We start from the raw sequence: 21935 nt of genomic DNA, 5'->3' as shown, positions 1-21935 counted from the left end.
AATTTTGCTAGCACGGAGGTGATTATCCCGTTATACAAAGCAATCACTCCAAAATATCAAACAAAGAGCAGGACTGGGATTGCCATAAACTGGGTTGTTGAACTCTCCCCAGTGGCCTGGAAAATTCTTAGCCATCAACAAAGAGTCTACATAAACTGGGGCAGCCACCAATTCAAGGAACATGTTGGCTGTTCCCAAATGTTTCCCAAAAAAAATTTCATTAATATACATGAGGAAAAGATGCATGACATTTGCCATTCAAAAATCTGGAGTTTAGGTAATTGTAAGAAGGAAATCAAGAAAAAGAGGTGGAAAAAAGCAGGGGAGGGTTTAAAGTCTATACTGTACTAGAAATAAAATTTCATGATAAAATACAAATTTTATATTAAAATAAAACTGGGTTGTTGAACTCTCCCCAGTGGCCTGGAAAATTCTTAGCCATCAACAAAGAGTCTACATAAACTGGGGCAGCCACCAATTCAAGGAACATGTTGGCTGTTCCCAAATGTTTCCCAAAAAAATTTTCATTAATATACATAAGGAAAAGATGCATGACATTTGCCATTCAAAAATCTGGCGTTTAGGTAATTGTAAGAAGGAAATCAAGAAAAAGAGGTGGAAAAAAGCAGGGGAGGGTTTAAAGTCTATACTGTACTAGAAATAAAATTTCATGATAAAATACAAATTTTATATTAAAATACAGGTGTTGTCGCTACGGCCACACAACACACACACACACACGTGCACTGAAGCAGCCAACCTGCGGGCACTGAAAGCGGACATCAATACAACACACTGTCTGAACAAGTCAGTGTCCCCAACCTGCACAAACTGCAAAGCCCAGAAAATGCCAGCTAACCACTCGATCTGTGAAAACACATGTCCGGTGTATCTAAAAGCAAAGAGTGCCCTCCAATCACGGATTGACTATGGGGAGTAACTGCAAAAATTTTAACACTAACATCTTAAAATTTGCACAACATAACGACCAGACAATTACCGCAGTTGCGACACAACTTAGAAAAAAGGCGGAGGAGGAAAACCTGGATCTCCTCCTTATTCAGGAGCCTTACACACAACAGAAAGTAGTGAAAGGATACCTGCTAACCTACAAGGTGGTACAGGTTATACCCCTGGGCAGCTGTTGTTGTCCGAAATGCGGATTTCACTGTCACAAAAATCTCTGATCTCTGCACCAGCTGGGCAGAATACGCCTACATTACCACACCGCTGGGAGAGTTCTATGCAATCTCACTCTACAGCAGACCAGGAATTGACATCATCCCAGTCATCAAATATCTGGAAAACATCCTCATACAACTCCAAACTGCTAGACTCATCATCGGTGCTGACGTGAATTGTAGGCCGCCAGCCTGGCACAACGAAACACCAGGGTGTAGCACTAATAATGGTCAATGCCTAGATTTCCTTTCCAAAAGCAGCCTCACGATCCTCAATAGACCAAATAATCTACCAACCTACTCTAGCACTCTGTGGGAGGCAACAATTGACATGAGCCTTGCAAGCTGCTCGATTGCAGGACACCTTTCTTCCTGGACGGTAAAAGGTGACTGGATAACATCTGATCACGGTGCTCACCTTTCAATTGCATCGCTCTCTCATTGTCCAACCAACAGCAAGACAGACTCTTCACAGATTTGCAGTCGACAAGGCTGACTGGAACCTCTTCTGGGAAACCATGAATAAGACAGCCCAGAACTTTAACCCTTCAGACCTCAGTCCTGACCAACACCAACGTGTAATTGTTAAAATAATTACGGATGCTGCTATCTAGAGGAGAAAACCGACTCCTGGAGCGGTCCCCTGGTGGTCCCCACAGCTCCAAGCACTAAGGCATGAAGTCAACACCTGCCGAAAAAGCTACCTTGCTGGTAGCTTTTTCGGCAGGTGTTGCCAAGAGAACGCTGACTACAACCCCTCACATGTTGAAGGAGCCTTCACTCGAGTAGATTTTGAAATTCGAAACAGGAAATCACCTGGTGAAGACTTACTGGAACCTGAAATCGCCAAAAAGACAGTCGAATATATCCTGGACACAATCCTGAACTTATTTAACCACTGCTTCACAGAGGGCTACTTCCCCACAGATTGGAGGTTAGCAAGAGTGAGACTCATAATGAAGAACCCAAAAAAAGCAACAAGACCTTCCAGGATCCTATAGGCCGATTGCTTAGCAAGACTTTCGAACAACTGCTCTATCAAAAAATTTAAACCCATTACGTTGGTGCGGGGCTCTCCTCAACAAATCAATATGGTTTTAGGAGAGGGCACTCTGTGGCTGATGCTCTGGAAAACATAATAAACAAAGCACATACCTGCACCAGCAAGTATTTCCTAATAATCTCAATAGATTTTGCCAGGGCGTTTGACTCGCTATGGTGGCCAAGCGTCCTCTGCAGACTCCAGAAGGCAAACATACCCATCAACTTATACCGATGCATTCAGACCTACTTAGCAAATAGAAAAGTCAACATCAGTGCTCTGTACTGTCAGGTGTCACAACAAGTCTTCAGGGGTTGCCCACAGGGCTCTGTCCTGGGACCCCTTCTGTGGAATCTGGTCCTTGATGAGTTCTTAAACTTTGACCTGAACACAGTAAAAATGCAAGCCTACGCCGATGATTTGATAATGATGCTTGAAGCAAACAGCAGATCCCAAATGGAAGCAATGGCAAATCAAGCCATCTCAACACTGCTGCGCTGGACCCAAGAGAACCAGCTCAGAATTTTGCCGGAAAAAACGAGTTCAATCCTCTTGAGGGATTCTCTGGATATTAGGAGGCCCCCACAGATAAAAATCCACGGAACAACCATAAAGCTAAAAATGGAACTAAAATATCTCGGGATAGTCCTGGATAAGAACATGTCATTCACCCCACATCTCAATTACCTGCATACCAAAATCAGGAATTACTCCACTATGATTTCCAGTTACCAAAAGGGACTGGGGCTTGAAGAAGAGTGCACTCTCCCTTTTCTACAAGACTGTTTTCATCCCGGCTCTGACACCACGATGTGTGGTACAACAAAGCAATCACTGCAGTAAACAGCGCTCTATCCTTCTGACTATCTCCAGAGTGTGTTGTGCGGTTAGCACCCACGTGCTCCAGGTCCTTGTTGGATCCCTTCCCCTGAACCTGGAAATTATGCGCTGTGGGCTGCTTTACCGACTGTTCAAAGGGAGAGCAGCCTCCTGCACTGGCTTCACCACTGATTCAACAAACACAAGTGCTGAAAAGAGGCATCTGACGGCACACCTGTTGCAGATCTGGCAGGCCCGATGGTCCGACTCCCCCAAAGGAGCCATAACATGGAAATTCTTCCCAGAAGTATATCAGATATACCCAAGCCAGCCAGCATGGTTCGCTCCAGGCCAACATACCACCTTTCTCCTCATGGGACATGGGTCCTTCAGGAGGAAACTCTACGACTTTGGTCTTTCAGATTCACCGCAGTGTCACTGCGGAGAGGAAGAAACCTGGGACCACCTCATACATGAATGTCCTACCTATGAAGACCTGCGCCGCATCCTCATGACAAAGACCCAGTTTACACTCAGGAACCAAGAACAGATCGTGTTGCAAAATGAGGAACACTACCATGCCTTCACACTCTTCGTGCAGGAGCTCTTTTCAAGAAAAAAAACTCTTCCACAACCATAGAACAATAGACTGACACCTCGTAAAGCTACCGGCATGGCTTCTCAGCAAGTCTGCAAGCCCACAACGATCAGTCCAAATCCTCCAAACCCAGCAACTCTTAAGAGACAATACACTGCAAGAAACAGAGAGAATAAGAAAGGATATGGTAAAGAAAGGAAAAGGGAAAGAATAAAGTACAAGGAAAGTAAGAGAGAAATGCTTTGAAGGAAAGAAAGAAAAACATATTGACTGCAACAACCAAACCTGGACGGGATGCTGTCCTATGCCTTATCATCTTGGTGGAGCTTAATTTGAGTGCAGAAATACCCCCCCCCCCGCCCTGCACTAGCTATCCGTGATCCCACAGAACCTTGCTATCAACATGCCACCTGGACCAGGCACCTCGCCTGGCCACCTTCATTCCCTCTTCCTGGTGGGGACGGAGAGTCTTCCATCTCCTCTCCGACCCCCTTTCCCTCCTGGTGGGGCATAGGCCTGTCCCACTGACTTCCTTGGGAGTGCCTTCTTTATTGCCTCCATATTTCTGTCTTTTTCCTCCAGTCTTCAGTCTTCTCCCCCACTCAATCTTAATGCAAGCGAATGCCCCACACAACATTTAATACATTCAAATTAACTTTCACCCATATTCTAGGCTTTTCCTATTCAAGTGACATGTATCCCATGCATTTTTTTTTCTATGCTACGTGTCTAATTAGTTTATCTGACATTCATTAAGGCCTAAATCTTGAACAGTACTTCTTAGTTGGTATGAGCTTCCAAGATTAATTCTTTGAATGCTTCCCATTTTGAATTTGCTGTTGGTAACATCATCAGTTGGTCCTACCATATAGAATTTAAATACTGTCTCAGACCACCGTAGTCACCTTTAAGAAAGCAAAAACCCTTCCCTTTAACCTTGATGGTAGTTACGTCTTTGAGTAAATCCCATTTCAGCACACTGTGATCACTGCCACCTGGTGGTTCCTTTATCTGCAGATTCTTAATGCATGAAGAATCAGTACTGATAATCAGATCAAGAGTATTACTCCCTCTAGTTTCCTCCCGAACCTGCTGCTGTGAAAACAATCATCCAATAAATCCACAAAAGTCTTCCTAGTGTGTGAGTGACCAACACAAAAATTCCAGTCAATCTCTGGGAAATTAAAATCCCCATTATAAGACACACTCATTTACTGGCCCACTATTTCTCTGTACAATTGCTCATTATACTCATCAGATTCATTAAGTCTATTGCACACACCTATTCTCATTTTTCCTTTCACAGTGCTTATGTCACACCAAACAGACTCAACACTGCATAGTCGACCAACATCAATTGGATGCACTTCCTTAGATTTTGTGTTTCTTAACTAACAGCATAACCCTTCCTCCCTTCCTGTACACATTATACTCCCCAAATTCCAATTCTGCACTGCTTGTCTGTGTGACACCACGTCTCTGATATCCCAACAATATCTGCCTTTGATGTCTTGGCTAGCGCTTCAGGCTCATCAAATTTATTAACTATACTCCTAGCATTGGTGTACATGGAAGTATACATGCACCTGTTTCTACTCTTAGTTACCCTAACACATCCCATGTATTTACTTGTTCCACTGATTCCCAGCAGTCCTGGAAATCTCCATTACTTTGCTTTCCAGGCTGCTGCTCATTCTAATAGAAGCAGTTCAAGAATCACTTTCACCTCTGCCAGCGGCTACTGTTAATCTATTACTCCATGTATTCTCCCCAAGCTAGTAGTTTTCTGACCCACCTAACTCTACCTCGATAGCATCAGCAAATATTCTTGCACCCTTTTTATTTAAGGGTAACCCATCCCTGCAGAAGCAGTCTCTTCTGTCAACAAGTACAGACCAGGCTGAAAAATATTGTATCCCTTGAGCCTTGCACAATCTCTCCAGGGCCGAATTGATTGACAAGGCTCTCATCATATACTCCCTCCTATCATGTCTGGGCAGAATTGCAGACACTTTCAGGTTCAACCCTAACTCATGGCTTTTTTTCAACATTGACCTGTACTTGTTAAGTAATTCTGTTGGTCTCCTACTCTTAATATCATTAGTGCCAATGTGTACAACAATACCACCCTTTGTGCCCTTAAAAGATGATATCTACTCTACAACATCATCAACCTTTGCCCCTGGCAGACATACCCTGGTCCTGTTCCACCTATCCTTTCTGCACAATATGTTCCCTGTTTCCCTGACAATAAAGTCACACACAACAACTAGTTCCTTTGGAACCAGCACATTCTGTCTTGGGTGTTGCGTGAAGTTTAAATGCAAACTCTGGCATTGATGTGGGCAGCTGAGATCTTGATGGGCCCCTCAATTTAAATCCTTCGAGAGTATCCACCCTGACCTTCAAGCTCTCATATAGGCCCATAACAACGCTGAGTTGGCACCTGATTTTCTCACACTCCTTACATCATGCACACACAAAGACATTCCTTTTGGAAATATCATGTCCCGTTCCTGATTACTCCACAAACATCAAACAAGCAATGCATTTCAAAAGGCTGTGATTCAGAGGACAACTGCCCCTCAGTTCTACCCTGAGCCACAGCACTCCCATTAGTTTGAGCCTTTTGCTTCGCTGTGCTGGTCTGAGTCATGATTTCTATTCAATTTAAAATAAAATTCCAATAAAAAATATTACCCTAAACTTATATCCCAATGCAGTTATAACACTATATATATTTCAGTATCGAATATTTTCTCCGAGTTACGTTATGTGACTTTCTTATTTCCCGTCAAGTTATATGTATTAATTTATAATGTTACATTTGTAAAAACTAGGTCATTATGTGTATTTAGTTAAAAAAGTACAATTTAATTGACAATGAAATTTAATAAGATTAGTAAATTTTACTGATTAACTGATACTACTATACTCGCTATCTAGTTTTCCGTTAAACCTTACGCTATCTATTTCGGGATATGTTGTATCATATAACAATGAAGGCAAGTTACGAATGGTAAATCTATGGACACGAGGTATTAATTACTTTCAAAATTGTGCCATCTAAATTCAAAATAAACCATGGAGCTTGACTAGGTCTATAAGCTACTTATAGAAAATAATTTTATCTAACAATTAAGTCAATAAACTGGCTAAATATAATTAAAAACTTACCATTCGTGGGAGCTGCAAAACTTGTCCAACACGTGGATTAAATACCTTCCGATGCTAAGTAATAACCTACAAAATCTCTATCTAAGTTCAAATTAAACTAAAGTATCGTTACTAGGTATATAAAGCAACTCTAGAAAATAAATGAATATACCAATTTAAGTCAATAAAAATTCAAAAATTTAAGGAAACTTCTCTGTTAGCTGGAGTTGTAAAAACTTCATGTGTCTACATGAACTCTCGTACCTAATTTTTTTGGGTACGAAATGTGTTTGGCAAAAAGATCTTCTAAACAAGCTCTCATCTTTTGGATTGCTGACTGCTTTTTGCAATTGGATATCCAGTTGTTCCTCTCTGCAGGTAATGGTAGATAGCTTTGATTTCTGGTGCCTCCGTAGCCAGGTGGGAAGGAGCAGCAGTACGTAGCACACGCTTCTTGATTAGACCAGAGTTCGAGCCCATCACCACCAAATACGGAGGATGTGGAAAGGTCAGGGAATGACCGCTGCATGTCCCGGAGTGATATGGCCTTAGTTGCTAATGCTCCTAAAAATCGAATAACAAACAAACAAACTTTGATTTCTAACTTCTCCACTAATGCTGTTGTTCCCCGAGGTTCAGTTCTTTCTCAAACTCTTTTCCTATTGTATAGTATTGCCCTTCCTCTAAGTAAAAATTCTCCACCACTGCCAGTTTTTTTAAATGCTGATCTCCAGGTAATTCTACAATTTACCAAAGATAATTTAGTTAATTTTAATCTGCCTAAAACTCAGTCCTATCTTATATATCTTAAAAAACATCCTACTACTCCTATGCTTATCTTCAATGACACTCAGATTTCTAAACAAGATCACATCTCTATTAGTGATTAATAACTACTCACTCTGTACACATTCCACATCCACCCACCATACCATGGAATATTGTTTCCCATTTTTTGTGGGGTGGTGCACCAAAAATCTCCTTCAGGATTCCAGACTCCATTCAAGAGAGTAGCCAGGTCCAGGTCAGTGTTCACCCCACTTGCAAAGTCTCTTCACTCTCTGTCTCATAGACATTCTGCTGCATGTCTTTTCTGTAGATGGACACTGTTCTTCTAAATTGGCATCCGTAATTCCTCTACTCCCTCACAAACCAGTCATATCCATTTACTGTTCAAACTCATAGAACCAACTTTTCTTCAACTTCTGTTTTCTGGAATAACCCTGAATATATTTACTGAAAATTATGATCTACAGAAACTCAAATCTAATGTCAATAAGTACAGTCGATTCTGGCTATTTGGGACACATCGGAACTAGTGCATTTTGGCCCGATTAAGCGGCTGACCCAATTATGCGAAGTTTCAGCTAAATAGTTAAAAATACAGTGGACCCCTGCTTTACAATTAGTTCACTGTACAATCAAATCATGTTACGATGGTCTCACCATAGTAAAGTACCGTTCACTATAAGTTGTTTGAAATGAGATTTAACTCATACCTTTTTATAGGAAGTTCTTCGGCCTGACACACATCAAATTAATCAAATTAATACATTATATGAAACTAAATTTATGATACGATATTATGATTTAAAATTGTTAATATATATATATATATATATGGGTTTCTTAAAAATAATCCTGTATTCAATTTCCATAATCTACACACTGCCAAAAGGAAGAGCAAAGCGAAGTCGATGTACATCAACTCACCACTAACTAAACCACCCAGCAATAACGGACAGGAAATTGAAGACAATTGTCAAATTTACTAAAATTTACCAAAATATTTTAGACTAAACTTCTTAATAAGGGAGAAAGTTATTTGTCTTTCAATGCGACTACAACACCACACCAACAACAACAACACCAGGAATCTGCAAGGGCAAAAAGAGCAGGTGTGTCTGAACTTTCCTTTCATACCATCCATGAGAATGTTTCTTTTTAATGAGGCTAAAGTAATTAATACACAATATGAATATACAAAACTCCTAACAGACGAAACACTTGAAATGAAGTTAAACCCTAACGCTATAAATGTATGTAGACCATACACGATTTTGGACTCGTGGACTTTTAAGCACATGTATAAATAACATTATTTACATTGGTTAAAAAAAAATAATCTTGTTCCGGTACACTAAATTGAATTTTATTATTAGGACCATCTTTGTCCTAATAATAAAATTCAAGAACAAGAGCAAAGAAAAGAGATGGTGTATTGATGGGAGTGGGGATATCGTGACACGACTTTGGATTGTAGACTAGATTGATTTTGGTATGTCTAAAACTGGGGAAGGCTTACTATATTGAATATTCAAAAATATGAAAGGCAGCATTAATTGTTTACATAAATAATTTTGATAGTGCAGGGCACAGCCAGTAGTATGCCACCAAGCCAGCCGGCAGTAGACAACGTGACCTTAAAACATTATGTATGAGTTGTTTTTCTAGAAATTTCATATACATTTATCATTCACTGTTTAAAATCATTAAAGCATCTACTTTATTCCATATTATATTTTCATGAAATTTTACAATTTATTAGTATTAATTAAAAATGTCTTATATCATTTTTCCATTCCTGCTCATTAATTTATCATGTCAGTTCACCAGATTAATTAGCCGGGTGGTCATTAAAACCAACCAGGAGGCATGCCCATTCAGAAGATCCTTGGAAGAAGAACACTGCAAAAAGTGTCAATTCACTGGTGAAATCTTGGCTTATATTACTCATTTTTAGATAATTCAGCAGAAAAGTTAGGAGAAACTTAGGCAGTTGTCCTTGGCATATACAGGGTGATTCACTGCCAGTGCGACAAACTTGCAGGAGGTGTAGGGGGCACAAAGACGAATCGGAATCACATAGCACTGCAGGGTCCGAAATGCTTTCGTCATGCGGTAGAGGACGTTGAATGGGAGGTCGCGTGAACAGCAATCCCGCTGGAAGTCAGCATTTGCGAACCAGTTCCCGAAGTAGTAGGATGGACGAGTATTCAAACGTTGAACTGGCCGACATACACCTCCCGTATGGAGCTGCGGACTGAAATGGGTGTGTCGCTCTGCGCTTGTACCAGGAATGTTTCCGGCACAGGCGTGCTCCTCATCATATGATTTTCGCATGTGTGCACAGAAGGTTACATGAGACTGGTTGTTTCACGAGAGGTACCACGAATCGAGAGCGAACGACGAGGACGCCAGACAATGAGGAGAATGTCCTACATCTTGCAGAAGGCTACCGAGTACAAGCACTCGAGCGATAGGCCAACGATTGGGTATTTCCCAATCCACTGTATGGAGGATACTGTCAACAAACCAAATGAGTTCATACCATCTGCAACACGTCCAATCATTGGAGCCTGCAGATTTTCCACTCTGGAGGACTTTTGCTACTTGGTTTCTTCAACAGAAACGGTTCGCAAATGCTGACTTCCAGCGGGATCACTGTTCACGCGACCTCCCGTTCAACATCCTCTACCGCATGACGAAGGCATTTCGGACCCTGCAATGCTATGTGATTCCGATTCGTCTTTGTGCCCCCTACACCAGTGCAAGTTTGGTACATTCACTACCAGTGCAAGTTTGTCGCACTGGTAGTGAATCACCCTGTATAAGACCTTTGATTGTGGATTTTTTTTATTAATATATGAAAACTCCAAATGTGAAAGACATTAAAACCAGTAGTACCCGAAAACCTTAATACCATAACCATTTGGGCCACCAGTTAATCGGGGCAGCTGTTTATTTGGGACAAATCTTAAAAAACAGAACGCAATCGAGAAAATAGCCAGGGTTTCCTTCGCTTAATTGGGACAACACGCCATTTAATCGAGGCGTGAGACCACAGCACTGGAGATTACCCTACGATTGTCTTCGATGGTACCTCATGGTTCGGATTAGGAATTGTTTCATAAAACAATTAGCAGTCACCTGTTTATTGGGCTTTTCTGTTAGTGCAATCTATCATAAACAGATAGTAAACTCGATCTTACTGAATTTGCGATAATACCGCCAGCTGGAATTCTGTGGATTATTATGGCAAAACGTGTTTACACTTCCATGAAATCTTCAATCATATAAAAAAATTAATTTTCAGAATCTTCTCTTCATTCCTATTTTTAAAGCTTCGTAACTTGTTTCCGTTTTCGCTTGCACATATCGTGTTACTTGCAATTTATGTGTATGCCACGTTCTTTGTTATTGATTGCTTATCTTTTCACTGTTTTAAATTTTAACCCCCACCCACAAATGTCAGTGAACAGAAATGTCAACTAGTTAGTATGTACATATTACAGTACGTATTAATTATTCTGATTATCATGTATATTCTGATTTTCACGTATCATTTAATTTTTTAATTGGTAAGGTAATAAAGGGTAAATTTTTGCTTAATCTTTACTTTCATAGGCTGTGGATAATATACCTCCTATTTTTGCTAATTATAATCGGTTTAACAGAATTTTTTTTTTTTTTTTTTTTTTGTTAGTTGTTGGCATATCGGCTTCTGTGGCCATATTGCACCTCCCAAGGTTTTTGCATTTTCTACTCAGATCCAAACCAGAAGCGGGATCCGAACCCACGACCTTTGGGTTGCCAGGCAGGCACTTTACCCACCCGGCTAGCCCAGTCGGCTTTAATAGAATTAAAATTCAATTCACAAATGTGGTCGCAATGAGCGGCGCTTACTGCACAACTTATAGTTTTCAAAATATATAAGGACAATACAGCTCAATCCTTCCTACTTTAATACTATTTGAAAAATATAAGAGATTTAACTCATACCTTTTTATAGGAAGTTCTTCAGCCTGACACTCAACATCAAATTAATACATTATATGAAACTAAATTTATGACACGATATTATGATTTAAAATTGTTAATATATAAGGGTTTCTTAAAAATAATCCTGTATTCAATTTCCATAATCTACTCATTACCAAAAGGAAGAGCAAAGCGAAGTCGATGTACATCAACTCACCACTAACTAAACCACCCAGGAATAATGGACAGGAAATTGATGACAATTGTCAAATTTACCAAAATATTTTAGACTAAATAGGAGAGAGCTGAGTGTTCAAGTGTGGTGTATATATGTGTCAGTTGAAGTAGCCCCATGTGTGTGGGGGGGGGTCTGAAATTGTAAACTGGAACTGCACCTGTGTGACGAGGAAGTGAGCAATTAGTGAGCTTCCCCGTCACACGGGTGCAGTTCCGGTTTACGATTTCACACCTTTCCCCCCCACACGGGGCTACTTCAACTGACGCATATATACACCGCACGTGAACATTCAACTCTCTCCTTCAATCACCATTGACTTTCAACGTCTTCCGGTCCATACAGACAGTAAGTTTTCCTATTTTGTCCTATCTCTTAGATTTTTTTGAGTTTACATTTCATTCTTCTCTTTCCACAGGATTTTATTTATCATTATTATTTTTATTTTATAGTTTATTTATTCTTTTATTTTTCCTTCTGGTCTCTGTCGGGTCGGCTGTACCGTTTACGTGTACATTATAACAGAAACAAAGACCTGGCCTATTGCCACAGCTCCTACAATTTTCACTGCCAACCCTATTGAAGAAGTAGTTAAAGTCCTAGGACCCACAGCTTTAGCTTCTTACAATAATTATGCCCTTATTAATTGAATTTTATTTTTTACTTACAGGTTCTCCCTATTCTTCCATGGTTATTACACCTGATAGCTCAACTCCCCTACCATATACACAAATATACTTTTTTTACCTTTTTGTGTGTGTGTGTATATATATATATATATATATATATATATACACACACATATATATATATATATATGTGTGTGTATGTATATATATATATACATACACATACACACACAAATATTATTTATTACATGTAGCTTTTGCCTTTATTACATAAATTATCACTTAATCAGTTCATCTTAAATTATGCAATTAACTTTTGCCCTGCAATACTTAATATAAATTTATTTTAAGTATGTGTATTTGCAGAAAAAGAGGGGTTATCTTTACAGATAACAGAAAATTTTATAATACTGCGCAGTATCTGTTACTTCTTCATTCCACCCAGCTGGTAAAAATTTCTGGGGAGAACACTGCTGATGGAATGTATAGTGACCATTGTTAGCTAGATGGAAGGTTTCAACATAATGTATGAGTTGCCAGTTGATAGATTTTTCCAATACTTTGGAAAAATTCAATATTACTCAGAATTGTTTTAATGTCTTTCTGATGGAAGCCAAACTGAGACTTTTTTTTTTTGAATAGAATATAATGAGCATAGTAGGAGGGAAATTACCATGACCATTTTGCAAGGGTTAGAGGAAAAGTAAGATATTAATAAATCTTCTTTATCTTTAGATGATAATGTGATAGACCCATCATCAAGATTTAACAGAGGTGGAAGTACAGATGGAGATAAGCTGCAGCCAATAGCTATGGCAAGAGACCAGAAGGTACGACTAGCAACAGAATCAAGTTTTCTACTCTTAGCCTCTTCAAAAATTGAATTCAGATTTATCACTAACACATTGAGCATATACTTTGCGATTATTGACATAAAAGCATGAATCAACTATTAAAGGGGTTTCCAGTGAAGAGTATGGTTTCTTGTGGTTATTCATTCTCCCCTTTGCCTCTATGCTTTGCTTGAAAACATGCGTGAGTCACACTACTCTTAAAGTCCCCACAGTAGATATTACAATTGTATCTTCACAGCATGCCACTGACAGAAATTTGGCCCCCCCAAAATATACTTGTAGTTGGTATTAGAAACTAAAATTTTGCATAGCAGTACTATTTGACAATCTATAAGTGAGCAAAATTTCAGATGAGATTTTTACATAACATGAAATTAACTAGTACTAAGTGTTTATTATGGAATATTATTAACAACTGACTATTTATGTTGCAATTGGCTGACAAGTTTTAGCTGACTCTTGAAAGGTAAGACATTTTTCCAAGTGTAACTATGAACTTCTAGGCCCCCTTACACCCACACAAAATGTTAAGAGGGTGTTTCACTGTCAGTCTGAGGTAATTTTTCAGAAGCAATTTTTATTTTATACTAAATATATATATTTCTGCAGTAACATAAATAGCCATTTAACAGGACAGTTGAGTGCATTATTTATTCTTCAATACTTGAATAATTATCAGGTATTCCAAAATCGTTCAGTAAACTGTTTTAAATTCATTATTTCTCCAATGCCGACATTTGGATCCATGCTGATAAATTCTTCCAAATTGTTAATGCAATCTACAAAAAGAATAAATTATATATATATAATCAAATTATTTTGTAGTAATTTAATAATTTAAGAAAAATCCAATATTAAAGATTTTAAAACTTGTTTTATATATTAAGATTTTAAACAATGAAAACCAGTATGAAGTATGCTGCCCTATGATTAATATCCAGACACCAGCATATCCACAAATAACTTTTATTTACAGAAATAACTAATAACAGGTACTGAAACCTGTAGCCTTTATGACAACCTCTATTCTCTGTGGAACACTCTCCACGAGGTTTTTGTAAATGTGTTGTAAATGTTTAAGGCTTTGAATGGATTGAGCAAGCTTGATGATGATGATGATGAGATTATTCCTCTTGCTCAGACCACACATGTGAGGGGACACCAATTCAAATTGAGGAAGGATGGCTGCAGAATAGATGTGCAGAAGTTTGCCTTTATCCAGCAGGTGGTTGATTGTTGGAACAATCTTGCATCTGTTGTGGAGGTTGATAACTTAAATTAATTCAAGGAAGAACTAAACAAACTATTGGAAAAAACGAATAGGTGAAATGGGGTGGCTTTTTTTTTTTTTTTTTTGGCTAATGCTGTATAAGCTTGCTTTCTTTCATTATTTGCCACTGCTAATTCTGATATCCTCCGATATTTTCATCATTAATAACCAGCTTTCAAAGAGGCAGTCACTTTAGCTGTTTTTTAGCCAGTCTCTTCTCACATTTTTTATTATTTTTTTTTTTATGTGAACCCCAAACACGAGAGGTATTGGAACCTATAGTACTTAGTACCGTGCTTGGGTTGAAGGTTGAGAAGACGAAAGAAGATATTTGTTGATATTGGACTTGAACTTCTGCAGATTGTAATTTTCAGGAAATACGTATGAAGGAAGGTTGTTCCAGAAAACGGCAGTTGAATGAATAAACGAAGAAGATGAAAAGTTGGTTCTGTGAGTTTGAAGTTGGACAGTAAATGGATGTTGGCGGCACGTGTTTGGACTGTTTTGAAAGAGAGAGCGGGGAATTATAGAAGCCAATTCAGAAGAAGAGTGCCCATGAAAGTATCTGTAGAAGAGGCATGCAGCAGAAACAGTACGTCTATGAGAAAGCGAGTGGAGAGACTCTGTTAGAGATGAATCATTAATTAACCTAACTGCCCTCTTCTGAATGGAATCAAGAAGCCTGAGGGCAGTTTTGGGGGTTCCACCCCATATGTGGGAACAATATTTCATGGCAGGGCAGATTTGCGATTTATACAGAGTGAGCAGCTGTTTGGAAGAAAAGTAACGGCGAGAGCGAAAGAGAAAACCAAGTTTTTTAGATGCAGAGGAAGCAATATTTGTAATGTGCTTGTGCCAAGAGAGAGAGAGAGATTAGAAGTCAGGGTAATCCCCAAGAGAGATATATCATTTTCCCTAGAAATCGGAGTGTCACTAAAGATAAGCATAGGAGCAAAAGAATCCTTTTTGCGAGATATAAGACAAGACTGAGTTTTAGAAGGATTAAAATAAACTAAGTTGTCTTTGCCCCACTGGAGAATTACCTGAAGATCGGCATTTAAGGAATTGGCAGCAGATTTTCGAGAAGTTGAAGCTGATTGAGCAGGGCAAGGTTTCTCAAACTGAAAGGTGGAATGCAATGTGCTATCATCAGCAAAACTATGGAAAGGATTTCCAGTCAATTGAAGAAGGTCATTAATATACAAGAGGAAAAGAGTGGGGGAAAGAACTGAACCTTGGGGTACACCGGCATTAATGGAGAAGTTAGAAGACAGAGAGCCATCTACCATCACCCTTAGTGAGTGATCAGAGAGAAAACTGGATAACCAATTACTAAAAACAGTTGGCAAACCACAAGATGGAAGCTTGTTTAGAAGACCTTTATGCTAAACACAATCCAAAGCCTTTGAGATGTCAAGAGCAACTACTTGTGTTTCACCGAACCTTTCCATTGATAAATGGGTCACATAAGCCAGAATATCACCAGTGGATCGACACTGATGGAATCCATACTGGTGATCATTGATCAGATGGAAGGTTTCTAGGTGGTTTAAGAGTTGGCGGTTAATTGATTTCTCCATTACTTTAGAAAGAGTAGAAGTAATTGCAGTGGGACAATTACTGGATGGGAGGGATTTGTCACCCTTTTTAGGAACTGGCTGGATATGAACAAATTTCCAAGCAGAAGGAAAAACAAATTTGGAATAAGAAAGTGAAAAAAAGCGGCAAAGAATAGGTGTAATTTCAGGAGCACAGGTTTTGAGAACAAGTGGAGAAATACCATCAGGACCTGGAGCTTTCTTAGCATCAAGATTCGTCAAAATCCTTCTAACATCCTTTTGACGGAAGATCACAGGAGGCATTGAATGGAGTGTGTTGGGAATGGTGGGAGGTGTTTTACCAAGATCATTAATACATGAGTTGGAAGAAAAATGGGATGCTAGCAGGTCAGCTTTATCCTTGGCTGAAGTGACAACAGAACCATTTGGTTTGGACAGAGGTGGGAGCAGAGATGGGCAAAAGTTGCGGCCAATAGCTTTGGCAAGAGACCAGAATGCTCAGCTACCATTAGGGCAAGAAGCAAGTTTTCTACTCTTAGCCTGTTCAAGCTCTAATTTGGACTGATTAATAACTGCTTTACAATTGTTGTGAGCTTTGGTGTAGGCAAAAAATGAAACTGAAGAATTAGAAACAAGCCAATTACGATATGCAACATTCTTCTCTTGAACAGCCTTAGCACATTTATTGGAAAACCAAGGTTTAGATAAAGGATGAGATTTTAAAGTGGAGTGTGGGATAAAGGATTCCATTCCTGCAAGAATAATTTCATTGACACGATCTGAGGAAACGTTGACATCAGAAGTTTTGAAACAGTAATCCGACCAAGGAAAAGAAGAAAAGAAATCTCGCACGTCATCCCATTTTGCATTCTTGTAATGCCAAACAACACGAGGTTGGGAATAGCCACGAGATAAAGGTTCCATTGGAGAAGAGACAATCACCAAGTTGTGATCTGAAATGCCTAAAGGACCTCTCACTTCGACCGTGTACTTAGAAGAGTTGTTTGTGAGAAAAAGATCAAGTGTATTGGCTGTATGATTAGGACTGTCCGGTATTCTTGTAGGTAAATGAACAATCTGTGCTAGGTCATTAGTAATTGCAAAAGCCTCAGCATCTCGACCTGCTGGGTCGATGTGACTAGAAAACGGAAGCCAGCTGGAGTTGTGAACATTAAAATCACCAAGGAAAATTACCTCACTGTTAGGAAAGTTGGACTGGAGAAAGTCAAAGACCTCCAAGTGATTAGTGGAGTTGGGAGAACGGTAGAGACCACAGATGAATTTGACACAATGAAGTGGAGAGATTTTAAGCCAGAGAAGATCAAAGAGAGGAGATTCCAAATTTCCAAGTCTCTGACAGGGAATATCAGAACGGACATATGCACAAGTACCGCCTTTGAGGTGAAAGGAATCATACAGCGAATAATTTGGGCATCTGAGATGAGCAGTAGTTGAATCAACCGATAACTGAGATTCTGTCAGAAAAAGTATATGGGGTTTGGCATGGACATCGTTGAGATTAGAATTGAGACCACGTATATTTGTGAAATGAATTAAGAAGTACTTGGGAGGTTTAGATTTGCAGCATGCAACTGATTATCCAATAGGTTTTCATCCCAGAGGTTTTCCATAGGATTGAAGTCAAGGCTCTTGGCTGGCCAGTCCAAATCATTCAACACTTATGTCCTCAAGCCAATCCATCACAAAGTGAGCAGTATGACATATTGCTTTGTCCTGCTTTTGCAGATTGGAGCCTTCCCAATGTGCTGGCAGTAATGCATTATTTAGTATGAACAATGACAATTGATGCAAGAAAGTAAGTTTACACAACCAACCAAAAAATAAAAAATAAATAAAAAAACTTTCCCACATAACTTGTCCATCCCATCCATTAGTTTGTCTAGTTTTTGAATTCATTCAAATTATCCACTTCTCCAATACCAGACAAAAGTTTGTTCCAACAATCTAACTGCTGGCTAAAGGCAAACCTCCACACATCTGTGCAGTCTATCACACTTATCTTTATTCCTCAGTTTGAATTAATCTTCACGATTATAGGTGCGACAAAAAGTTTAAAAATATTTTGCTGGAAGCAGAAGATATTGCAATAAAATTAGATATTGAAAAAATTAGAACACGGAGACGAAAAGTAATGTTTCCATATGAAAATAAAGATGAAGCAATATGCAATGAAGAAGAAAATTTTAAAATATAACTTTTTTTTTGGAACATTTTAGACCACGCCATCACTGCTTTGAAGGATCATTTTGATTTGTTAGTGAAACACAATAATAATTTTAATATTCTTTTGAATTTAAATAAATGTACATCTATGAATGACAGAACTTTTAAAACATTGTATGAATTTAGAAATGCTTTTAACAGCAGAAAAAGAAAAAGACATATCAGGAACGGATTAGCCTCACGAAATTAGATATCTTCACTGTTCATATTCGAATGAAGAAATGTCACCCGCGAAAATTCTCCAATTCATTTGTGATCAGCAATTAACATCTTCCTTACCAAACCTATTCATTGCTATCCGCATTTTCCTAACGTTGCCTGTCTCTGTGGCTAGCGCGGAAAGTAGTTTTTCGAAACTGAAATTTATTAAAACTCGTTTGAGAACAACTATGAGTCAGGAAAGATTAGACGGTTTAACAATATTATTGATTGAACGAGATATTTTAAAAGAACTTGATATGGAAGAATTGATAACAAATTTTGGCACAGTAAAAGCCAGAAAAGTTTTAATTTAGTTAAAAAAGTTTTTTTTGTTACGAGTTTCAATAATTATTCTTATATTTTATAGACACAGCTTATACACTTTATTTAAGAAGTTTTTTGCTTTGTTATACAGTTATATAAATATATAACAAAGCACTTTGTTAAAGTGCTTTGTTATATATTTTTTTGTTTAGTTTTCGAATGTTGTTTCTTTTGTAAATAAGTTTGTAAATTTAATTTTATGTAAGATTTTTTAAATATGTTCTATTACGACATATGCCCCTTTTGTAAAATTTATAAAACTTAAAAATTTAAAAAAAAAAAAATGATCGGGCGCTGAAAACCAAACTGGCCTAGCGGTACCCTCGAGCCGGCCCTGCATTGGATGCATATAAATTATCAGGCCGCACAGAAGCCTATGGTAGATATAAACTAGTCTGAATCAAGTCATAAATGAGGTTAGGCAAATGAAGGCAGATTACGAGAAAATCCTTGGTAAAGGCTGCAAAGAAAAACAGCAAAGAATTCTTTACTTATATAAACTCTAAAAGGAAGGGGATGAATCAGATTGGTCCACTTGATATCGATGGTTTGACTGTAGATGCTCCTGCTCAGATAGCTGCCAAACTAAATTAGTATTTGGCATTGTCACACGAGGAGTTATTCAGCAAGGGGAAGGCCAGAAGTTTATCAAACTCTAACAGGGAGTTAAACGATTTTGTAATAACTGAGAGCAAAGTGGAGGAGAAATTGTTGAAGTTAAACATAAGAAAGGCACCTTGGGGTGGACAGGATCTATCCAGTTATATTAAAGGATGCAGCAAAGGAAGTAAGCAAACCCTTAGCCATAATTATGAGAGCATCACTGGACTCTACGAGGTCTCCACAGACTGCAGATATGCAAATGTATATTAATAGAGGGTGGGATCAAAGGGTGACAAATAATTACAGACCTGTTACTTTAACTTCTGTTCTGGGAAAAATAATAGTCACTGGTTAAAGAAGCATTGCAGGATCATATAGACATGACTACAGTAATATTCAGGCACAGCATGGATTTGTTAAGGGGAAGTCTTGTCTGACCAATGTGATTGGATCCTATGACATGGTCACAAAGGAACTGGATGCAAAAAATAATTTTGATATCCAAGTGTATGCACTTGGATTTCAGGAAAGCTTTTGATACTTTTGAACATGGAAGACTACTATACAAATTGGAGCAGTATGGCATTAAAGGTAAGCTGCTACAATGGATAAAAGGATGGTTGAGTGGGAGAAGACAGAGAGTGGTAATCAATGGACACTGCTCTTCGTGGACTAATAATAAGTGTCAGGCCCATTGTTGTTTTGTATATTTATCAATGATATTGATGAAGGTATATCAAGCTTAATGTCGAAGTTTGCAGGAGATACAAAGGTTGGCAGGGTTGATAATGGCAGTATGCTACTGAAACAGGATCTAGAAAAGTAGGGAAGATGGGTTGAGAAGTGGCAAATGAAGTGTAACATTGAAAAATGCAACGTGTAGCATATGTGTAGCAGTAACCCCAGAGAAATGTACCATGTGGTGTTACACTCAGGGTAGCGGAGAATGAAAGAGACCTGGGAGTAATTGTGCAGTCAGATATGAAGTTTTCTGATCAGTGCAGACAGGCTGCCAGAGCAGGTCATGGGTTTTTATCAACGATATACAGGAATTTTGCTAGCAGAGATAAGGAGATGATTTTCCCCTTGTATAAGGCAATGGTCAGGCCACACCTCAAGTACTGCGTACAGGTCTGGAACCCTCATTTTAGGTAGGATGTAGAGTTGCTAGAATGAGTACAGAGAAGGGCTACAAGATTGGTGAGGGGAACAAAGGAGGTGCTCTTACAAAGAAAGGCTTAAGTTTTGCAAATTGCAGCATTGGAGACTAGGCACCTGCAAGGTGATCTGATTGAGGTGTATAAGGCCTTGAATGGACTGAGCAGGCTCGATACTGATGGGATTCTTCCTCTTGCTCAGATTAAAAACCTGAGGGGGGCATAAACTGAAATTGAGGAAAAACTGTTGTCAAATAGATGTGTGGAAATTTGCCTTTAGCCAGCAGGTGCTGTCTTGCATTATATGCCTCTACTAATGCTAACACAGCCAATGTATTTGCTTGTTCAAATTCTGCATCCTTTATGTTTCAGAGACACCACAAGGACCTGCCCACTGTAGGTCTTGAATCCAGGATGCATAGAGAGACCTCAGCACTTATGGCTTTGTACAAGACAACAAATGGTCCCTGAAAAACAGCCCCAGATTATCATGCTGTCTCAGCGAAACTTCATTGTCAGAATGGTATAACCTGGCAGGTACCTTTCTATGGGTACCCATCACACCGAGGCATGCCCATCAGCCTGGTAGATCATGTATCCAACTTTTCACACCAAAGCACAGCTTTCCATTGGTCTGCAGTCCAGGAATGGTGGGCCTTACACCAAGATAGATGTCATATGGCATTAGTCATTGTGGTTAGTGGTTTGTGTGCAGCTACATGACCATGGTAACCCAGTGGCATCCTGCACTCATCGAGAGCTTAAGTTTGCTGCAACAATGTTGACCTCTGTTCCGAACAGACAATTCTTTTCAGAGCAGTCCACTCTTGTTCTATCAACTTGAGAAGTTTCTGGGTTGTTTTGTGATGGTTTCAACACATTCACAGATCATATCATCAATTATTGACCTAGGTATTTCAGGTGATGTTGAAATGCCAAATATAGACCGATTGCTTATGTGGTACCCTATTAATCATTCCATGTTAGAAGTCTTTTAACTCCCTTGATTGCAGTATCTTGCAGTCAAAATTGTACTACTGCCTCCTGGAAGGCATTTGAGCATATTTGTAGTTGTGTTTGATGCATGGACATGGCCAATTAATTGGGTGGTGGGAGGGTGTCTGGATATTAATAATAGGGCAGTGTAGACTGAATTATCCAGGAGTGGATTATGTGGGGTCTCTAGACCCTGGAGATATACAAGACAGTAAAGAATACACATTTACCTATAAGAATAAATTGCAGCTGTTGAGTTTAAATACCAGTTGCCTCTCCGTAAAAGATACAAAACACTGTGTAATA

General features: G+C 38.9%; 1 protein-coding gene across 2 annotated transcripts in view; it reads right to left on the bottom strand.

Annotated features, from left to right (window-relative positions):
• Nucleotides 1-13055: 13055 nt before the first annotated feature.
• tun (N-terminal glutamine amidase tungus) overlaps nucleotides 13056-21935 on the bottom strand; it is a 100853-nt gene continuing 91973 nt past the window's right edge. The window contains exon 6 of one of the 2 annotated variants that reach the window (XM_090370691.1): nucleotides 13056-14054. In XM_090370691.1, the coding sequence (XP_090226817.1) occupies nucleotides 13951-14054 (104 nt within the window). In that variant the 3' untranslated portion in view covers nucleotides 13056-13950. The remainder of the gene's footprint in view (nucleotides 14055-21935) is intronic. The other variant, XR_016546788.1, reaches the window with a different exon arrangement.

This window comes from Mastigoproctus giganteus, chromosome 3, assembly GCF_048544385.1.
Source record: "Mastigoproctus giganteus isolate SK-2022 chromosome 3, ASM4854438v1, whole genome shotgun sequence".
In the NCBI taxonomy this organism is placed as follows: Eukaryota; Metazoa; Arthropoda; class Arachnida; order Uropygi; family Thelyphonidae; genus Mastigoproctus; species Mastigoproctus giganteus.
This window is presented reverse-complemented; position numbering and strand designations above follow the sequence as displayed.